Below are 9440 nucleotides of genomic sequence, written 5' to 3'. Positions count from 1 at the left end.
AGGGGGGGGGGCTTAGTTGGTGAAATGGTACTCTCAGAGTTTCCAATTTTTTAAAAATAAAGGTGGGTGGGTGCCTAGAGCTCAGGGGATTTTCCAGATGCTATGGATTATAGCCCAATTTTTGGTAAGACTCTCTCTAATGGGGAACATGTCCCTAGTGGTAGCAGGAAACTGAAAGTGAACTCAGCTATGTGAGGACTTGTATAGTTTTTATTTAATCCATGTTTCAATTTAGGCGGGGACTTGGTATATCTTGCATTGCTGACCTCAGTCAGGATCCTTTTGACCAGAGATGGTGGGTAGTTCCTTTGAATGAACAGGTTGCTAAGAATTTAAGAATACCTTGTCATCACTAACAATGTGGGACAATCTGATGAACTGTACCTTAACAATGTTGGTTTTCATAAAATAGGGGTGTTGACTGCTGAACTCAAGGTAGTTATTCCACTAAGTATTTTTTCTATGTATATTGGACTGGAAGGAATGAGTCCTGGTGTCCCAGGAGATTTCCACATCAAGGAATTGGACTCTGTTGCCAATGCCCGACACTGTGAAAGACAAAAATTCAGTGCTTTCAGATAGGGCAATAAAGAAGCAGTTGAGCTCAGGTTTAGTTCCCTCCCAGACAAAAAAGATATCATCAATATAACGACAATACAAAATAATATTGTTGAAGCCCTGGAGGGTAGACAGGGTATCCTTCTCCCAAGTGCTGAGTACTATATTTGCATAGGCTGGGGCCATCTTGGACCCCATAGCTACTGCCTTCTGTTGTTGGAAAATTCATCCATTAAAGGGGAATCGGTTATTTTTTAGGACTAAGGAAATGAGCTCAAAGATGGTTTCCACTCTAGGGAGAAGAGATTGACAGAACACTAGTATTTATTAAAGAATTGTTCTTTTATTCTTTTTTGTTCATTGATGGCGCAGTGGTGCAGCAGTAGCTTTGTCACCTCACAGCAAGAGGTTCTCTGGTTCAGTTCTCAGCTGGGGTGCCTTCTGTGTGGAGTCTGCATGTCCTCCCTGCATTCGTGTGGGTTTCTTCCCACATCACAAATACATGCATCTGGAGCATTTCTCCCCGGGCCTCCACTGAAAATTGGCTTTGTTCCAAGTCGGACTTTCTCGGTAAACAAATGTTAAATAAATGTATTCATTTCTGAAGAAGTTCTTATCACAAATAAAGAACGAAAGTGCTCAAAACACAGTTTGGTCTTGTCTATTTGCCTTGGAAAGAAGTGTTTTTTAGAAATTAGTTGTTTTCTTCTACATTTCTTTTTTTTGTCTTTATATATATATATATATATATATATATATATATATATATATATATATATATATATAATATATATATAATATATATATATATGTGTGTGTGTGTGTGTGTGTGTGTGTGTGTGTGTGTGTGATTGTGTGTGTGTGTGCATGCATAAGCTTGCTTCTCAGGAAAAAAGGCACAAGTACTTTTGGAGACATTTTTCAACTCCTTGTTGGTCAAACATATTATTGAAAATGAACACAATTACATGACTCTTACAATCAGAACACTGGAAATTTTATAATGTTTCCATTTTATTAAGTCAGTCATACCTCTCAGCTGTCCAGCTTTTCACAGGATATCCAGATTTTTGCCTGATATTTTGGGTCTGTTCCTCATAAAATTTGTGGTTTCTGGAAAACAATTGAAGATTTAAGTCACTAAATGATGACATACATTTAATTTTCAGACTTAGTATCCTTCAGAAAATGCATGTTAACACCAATCCTGTTATTTTAGCAACTTTCTAAGCGTATAAGAGTAATGTTTAAAATTTGTCCCTGTTTTTGGGCTTTGGTCCCCCTACCATTATTTTTGGTTTTGTCCATATTTCTTGTGGTAAGAGGTTGATGCGTATGAAGTCAGGGGAAAATCTGTTGATACAAATAGCAAACAAGGAATACACTACATCAAATCAATGAAAATGTTCATTTTAAGATGGACATCATTACACTAAATTATGTAAGTTAAGTCCCATTACATGTATGATGGCATTTCTTTGAAGAAGTCACACTACCCAAAATATACTTCTGTACTGTCAGCTGATGTGTACACAGATGAAAAGTATCTAGCATGTATTAATTGAGTGACTGAACTGGTTCTTCGACCACAAGGGCAGTGGTAAGCAATTACATACATGTGTGTGTGTGTTTGTACATATATGCCCTTATGGTCTAAGAACCAGTCCACTTAATGAAATGACACTATGATTGTTAATCTGTGATGTCCTACAATAGAAAAATTAATCACTGTCACTTAGCATTCATATTTCCATATTTAATTTCATATTTTCATAACTAAGAGACTTACATGCTATTAAGGGGTATGGTGTGAAATGTCATGAAATGTCATGGTGAAAGACAGGAAAATTAACTGCCAGTGTTCATTTACATCACACAATACTAGAGATATTCCTAGTTGTTTGTTAATAATCATGAAAATAAACAGTATTTCCATATGTACTTACTACTTCAAAAAACAAGTGACTTACATGCTATTACATGGCATCAGGTAAAATCTTACAAATGATGTTGATGAAAACTGTCATTGAAATTTGCACAGTACGTTGCATAGCTTGAGAGATATTCATTGTTAATTATTTTGCTAATTATATAATTAAGCATATATTTTCATATTTCTGTAAATATCTCAAACATTCACTTGGAGAAGAATTTCTTGTTGTCATATGAAAGTTTATGCCTAGTTAACACAACTGTTCTAACAATGTATGTCTAGGCTGTATAGTTTTCAAGATATGATAATTTGTTTGTAAACTTTGAGCAAAGATATAATTCTGGGTCTGTGTGCATTAGAATAATACTTTTTACTGACGACATTGCTATTTGTACAGTTTTAGTAGCTTTTATTCTTCATTGAATATTTGTATTTGTTTATCTTATGCATTTAAGTTGATTTTTCAGAAAATATTCTGGAATGTAGGGATGGGTGTAGTCTTCTAAATGCATGACATTTCACACCACACAGGCAATAATGATCTAAGCAACTGGCAAGCTTTAAGGCAGTATCAGGTAGACAAAGGTAGAATGTGTTAACTCTGTACAGCAGTCAAAATTCATGGCTGAATCTGAGACCGCAGAGCTGTGAGGCAGACAAAAAAAAAAAAAATATATATATATATATATATATATATATATATATATATATATATATATATATATACGGATAAAATGGGAGGGAACTGGAGAAGTAGCTGCCCTATGAAGATCATTCATTCTAATGAGTAAAATACTTCTTACTTGGTTCTTACACACAAGAAATACATGCAGGTTTGTGAACTCAGGGGTCAAATCTAACCACAAAAGCATAACCTGAGGGCATGAAAGGGTAAACATTCCTTGGCAACCATGTAAATGGTATTGATCTGTCAAGTTTATTTATTGTATGACTCTGACATTCAGTGCTGTTACAAGGAAACCCTCTGCTCAAATAATAAAAACACAGTAACTGGATACTTGTGATATTACAGTCATCTCACCAAAGTGCAATAAATCTTCAGGGCAGTAAGTGCTGAGCCTAAGTCCTTTATGTAAATGGATTCTGTGTGTCATAATCATGCTTCAGTCTATTTGGTCTGCCAAAGGCTCATAGATGAATAGTAAATAATGTACCCAATGTATTTCTTGCACCCTGGAATATATATTTTCATGTTAATACAGACTTTTTGTAAATGAGCCCCAATGTTTACAGAAATTGTCTGCTTATCTATCTAGCCATCCATAATTTATTAACCAGGTCAGTGGGCAGTCCGCTGAAGTTTTTGAGATATGGACTAGACAACTGAACTTTATCAATGACTAGGACCACAATACAACATAAAAGAGTAGCTACTACACAAACACACACACACACACACACACATGCACACACACACACACACACACACACACACACACACACACACACACACACACACACACACACTTTAGGGTAACCAGTTAACTGCTAGGTTTATAGGGGAAAATAGAGTAACTTGAGACGTTCTACATATTCATGGAATTAATATTTAAATCCTACTCATACAGTGACTACAAGTCAGAAATTAATTCCAGACCTTGAAATGGGAAAGGAGAGATCTTATCTATGAGCTACTCTGTTAAAACTGCAACAGGATGTGTACATACTCTTTGGAGAAATTATTTTTTTAATTGATAATGTTTGCTCCATAAGAGCAATAATGCAGACTGAATGATTAGAACTGCTGCCTCACATTTCTGGGGTTCTCAGGTCAGTACTTGGCTTGGGTGTCTTTACTTTCTCTTTTGTCCATGTGGATTTCTGCTGGGTTTTGCAGTATCTTCCCACTTTCCCAAAGACATGCTGTAAGGGCACTGGAGATTCTTTAAATGGCCCTTAGATGTATGTGTGTGTGTGTGTGTGTGTGTGTGTGTGTGTGTGTGTGTGTGTGTGTGTGTGTGTGTGTGTGTGTGTGTGTGAGAATGTGTGTATGTGCATATTTATGTATGCGTATAGTTGTATGTCTGTGCATGAGCACAAGCACGCACATGTGTTTGTGTGTGTGCATGTGCCTGTGTGCGCTCATGTTCCTGCACCTTGCAGTGGGTTGTTGCCTCATTCTAGATCGGTGTCACAGCACGGTGTTCACTACATGCTGGGATGGGCTTTTTCGCCACTGTAACTCTGCATTTAAGTGAGTTGTCAGAGGACGAATAAATATGCAAACGAACTAACTTAACACATTGCTATATTGTGAGGAAGAGATGACTGTCTGGTATTCAAAGAATAGAGCTCAAGGATCAGTTTTATTTTTAGTGTTTTATGGATTTGAACGGAATGGACCATCAGACTTGTTATATACTATAACAATTTTATCATGCACTCACATCAAAGAAACAGCAGAAGCTCCTGATTAGAGATATTATTAGATGACAGACCCTTTTGAAAGTCACAAGCTTAAACACATTAAACTGGCTTATAGTTAATTTAGTCTAAAAGAACATCAAGTAATACTGTACTCCTTAAATACAAGAACACCTATCCCACAGCTCATTACTATTTTTAACTATGTTACTTGTTTGAGAAGGCTATTGTAAAAAAAAAAAAAAAACTTCTACTTCTTGGGTTATGCTATCCATTCCCCTTGTATCCTCATGCTGTGTTCTTTGTTTCAGTAAATTTTTTGAAGTGTGGTACCTAATCAGACTCCTGATTCCCATTAGGTAATTGAACATTTTTGTTACATCCCCAGCCTGCTGTCAGCACTAAACACGTTAAACTGTTTTCGTTTCTCACTCTGTATATATCTTCTGATACAGACCATACACTATTCTGTTACAGTCCTTTAATTTGCTTCTGTCATGTCTGTGCCATTATGTTTGCCAGGTCTCCAGAGGAGCCCACTATTATACTCCAGAGAGACTGTAGACATATAACACAGTGATCGATGTGTTATTCAAGAAAGTGATGCCTGAATCCCATCAACCTCTTACTGCATTCTGTGCACCCCTTAAAAATCCCTTACTTCCTTGTGCTAACAGGTCACCCCTAAAATAAAACATTTCTTAAGTCAATCTTGGGCTTTACCAAATGAAAAACAAATGATAAATACATGCTGATTCTCAACACAAAAATTCATATGTGCATTTATATGGTTGTCTGTATTGCTTATTTCTTCACCCCATTGCAATACAAACTTCCATCACATACAAAAATGGGTGCAAAGTCTGAGTGAAAAGAGTAGCAATACAAACTTCATTTTGTGAATCAAACAATGGAAAAAGCTTTCAACGTTATCTTTTCTGGGGGTGGAGAAAGCAAAGGCTGTCACATCCCCATGCAGGAAGTTTACTCCCCCCATACCCGTGCCACACCTCAGGGAATGGATGATTTTCCTGTGCAGTATATTCTTATTTTTCAGTCATGTGGGCATTACATGCTTCAACCTCAGTCCAATTAACAAATGCAAATAAAAGAATGAATAAATTAAGATCCCCCACTTAAATAAACAGCCACCTCTTCACAGCTGTTTAACATTTTCTGAATGCATTACTGTTGCTGTTATTAATTAGTTCAGTCAAGTTACATTTTGTTTCAGATCCTTTAACTGCGGTCATTCTATACTGTTGTTAGACAAGCCATCCTGAAGATGTCAGCATCTTCTGTATCTCTCACTCCCTTCTGATTCCTTCTGCTGTAGAAATCTTATGCAATTTTCCAAGAACAGTTACCCATGAAGTTAGCCAAAGTGGAGATCTTGAAATGTATGTGCAAAACTGTTTTGGAAAGAGAGGACAGTTACATAATGCATATATAACACCACTTTCTGGATGAGATTATGCCTGCATTCTGTGGCAGTTGTCCATAATTATATCCTGTACAACCACACCCTCAAAATGTGTGCCACAGCCATATTTAAAGGGAAACATAAAACTATAGCAAAAATAAATTAAGCCAGCAGAATTTAGGCTACATCTGTGATGGAACTTAATGTTCAAAATAAGCAGGTTTAATAATATTTCCGCGCTGCTTTTGAATCTGCTAACCACCATCTTAAATAACTTTGTAATGTGTATTCTTAGCTTCTGCTGTATACAGAAGCTAAGGGATGGAAACTGTCCCTTAGCAATCAACATGAATTAAGGGTTAATTTTTTTTCCTCACTGAAACAGAAAATCTTCAGTGTAATTAAATGCTTGGAACTTTAAACATGACATAGCTTTTGTCATGCAAGTATAAGGAACTGATTGTATTACTGGATGTTAACATTTATGGGGAGCTAGAAAGCAGTAATATATCAGTAAACCAGATGTTTTTTCTGTTTATTTAAAAAGTACAGCAGTTCTTTTCCTGTGAGTAACAAGGGGACCTGATTTTAATGATTTTTTCATCCAGCAAAAACATAAGTTTCAAGCAGCTGTCTCTCACCAGCTCTGTAATTCTGCAAAGGTAGCCTTGATCTTTTTCACAGAAGAGTCCATTTCCTCTTTGATCATTGTGCGATACCGTGTCAGGGATACAGTGCAACGCTGCAGATCCTTCATGGATTTTTCTATGCTGGGGCCTAAAACACGGCACACAATACAAATACAGTTTTATTTAGTCTCACAACTCTAGCAAGGCTCTCTTTCTATCTTCTCTACACTTACAACCACCACTTTTGTGTCATATATCTTTTTACTGACTTTACAATAAATAACATCATAATAAAGTTGGAAACATCTAATAAGATTATGGCAGAACTTGGAAAAGTAAACAATTAAATGGAAAACAGCAAATAAGTATTAAGAAAATAAAAATGTACATGCCCAGGACCCAGACTGCATAGCAAAATCATAGAATATGTTTTCAAAGAAACCACAATTGAGTTGAAAAGATATCCTAGAACACTATTTGTAGATAAAGTAAAGTATATCTGTGGTTCCTAGAATGGCATAAAGTAGCAGGCACAGCTACAGTAAAAATATTCAGTCAGAGCAAAATAAGGTACGATAACACTTCTCATCATTTCTTCCAATTGCTAAAATGAATTGTAAAGAGCAATTAGGTAGTTTATAAGCTTTTACATATTTAAGCATGCTGCTTGAAAATGTATTGATTGAAATGTTTCACAGAGGCCCACTTAGTTGTGATGTAACATTTTACTAATGCAGCTACCATGTTTATGAGAACATAACTGTCCCTGTCAGTGGGAGAATTCCAAAGACCACAGATAGTCTGAAGCCAAGTTAAAACATTTGAAATTAACCACCTCCATGATATGGAGTGATAAAGCATAGACTACAGCCCTTATGACTCATGCTCAAGCACTGGCTCAGGTGTGTGATGGATTTATCAGAGGAGAGGAAGGGGTGGTTCCCAGCTGGCTTGTGATATTCCATGTCAAATCAAAAGCTTTGCCCATAGCAGCAAGCCAGTCCAGGGAAATATATGAGCTCTGGCTGCCAAAGCTGATGACAGTAGCCCTTGCTGCTATAAGCAAAGGAGTTCCAATGTGTGGGGCTAAGAGGTATAGGCAGTACCTGTGGAGATGCAGATGCTTGCCTCACCACCAAAGTGGTCAGGATTATGCCATTCACCTTCATTTGCCAGTGAGGGCACAAACAACCCCCATGGCTGCCTGTATGATGGCTTCTTCCGTGCCTGTACACAGTACTTTGCACAAGCCCTAACTACAGAGGAAAATACAGGGTGATCTCATTCATAGGATTGTTCAATGGTTGGCAGACATGAGGGTGAAAAGACCTAGAAATAAAATAATTTAGGATTACATGATATTTAATAGCTGAATTGTTTACTATAAAGTCATAACCAAACAGAAATTATTTGATGATAATGCTATATATATATATATATATATATATATATATATATAGTACAAGGTTCACAATCTCATCTGTTAAACAAACCTAGCACATATCAGAATAATCACAGTAAATTGATGGATATTTTTCATATCTATGCCACCTCTCCAAACAAAAACACCATCAACATTACCACCTTTATCTTCCAAAGTGGTACTCCTGTATGGCACCTTTCAACAATTACCAGCATTAATCTATATGCAAATTTCCACTTACAACCCATTCTCCCAAAATATGTTGTCTAGTGTTACAGAAGGTAACTTAGTTCATCCCCTTTGTTATGTTCTTTTTCATCTTTGAAGCAGAAATTATACTAAATTTCCAGGAGGGCTTAGTAAATTGTCTTATTTGGACATCTGACCTGAAATATCCCTGGAATATAGGGAGGTTACTGGACTAATAATTGGTGAAAAAGTATGAATGACAGTCAATAATTTATTAATGCATTTTCCTGTTACCCTACTTAATCCAATTCAGTGTCACAACAGAGCTGAAACCTTTTGTGACACACATTAGGTGCTAGGCAGAGAAACTGACACTGGAAATGATACCAGTTTATCATAACGCACACACACGCGCACACACACACACACACACACACACACACACACACACACACACACACACACACACACACACACACACACACACACACACACACACACACACACACACACACACACACACACACACACACACACACACACACACACACAAACGCATGCACGCACACACGCAATTCAGTGGATTGCTAATTCACCTGCAACATGTGTTTTGGATGTGGGGAAAAAAAATCACAGCATATAGCGAAAACTCATTCAGACATAGAAAGAACAGACCAATAGACTCCACAGTGAATGCACATCAGATAAGAACAGAACTGAAGAACTAAGCAATGTGAATTAGCAACTACTAATCACTGCACTACATTGCCCTGTCATTAATTAATTAGATAACCCTATACTGTCAGCCACCTTCCTATGATATGAAGGTTAAAGTCTACAGCTGGCCTTGTAAAAGGGGGAAACATTTAAGAAAAAAAGTATCGGCACATAGTACTTCTT

The 9440-nt window shown here is 36.8% G+C and overlaps 1 protein-coding gene across 1 annotated transcript in view; it reads right to left on the bottom strand.

The window, feature by feature from the left end:
- SPATS2L (spermatogenesis associated serine rich 2 like) overlaps nucleotides 1-9440 on the bottom strand; it is a 430773-nt gene that overhangs the window by 89515 nt on the left and 331818 nt on the right. Inside the window, exon 7 of the mRNA XM_044060630.1 lies at nucleotides 6941-7076. Within this exon, the coding sequence (XP_043916565.1) occupies nucleotides 6941-7076 (136 nt within the window). The remainder of the gene's footprint in view (nucleotides 1-6940; nucleotides 7077-9440) is intronic.

This window comes from Protopterus annectens, chromosome 2.part0, assembly GCF_019279795.1.
Source record: "Protopterus annectens isolate FY-2018-M chromosome 2.part0, PAN1.0, whole genome shotgun sequence".
Classification (NCBI taxonomy): domain Eukaryota; kingdom Metazoa; phylum Chordata; order Ceratodontiformes; family Protopteridae; genus Protopterus; species Protopterus annectens.
Note: the sequence above shows the minus strand (reverse complement) of the source record. Positions and strands in the feature narration are given on the sequence as shown.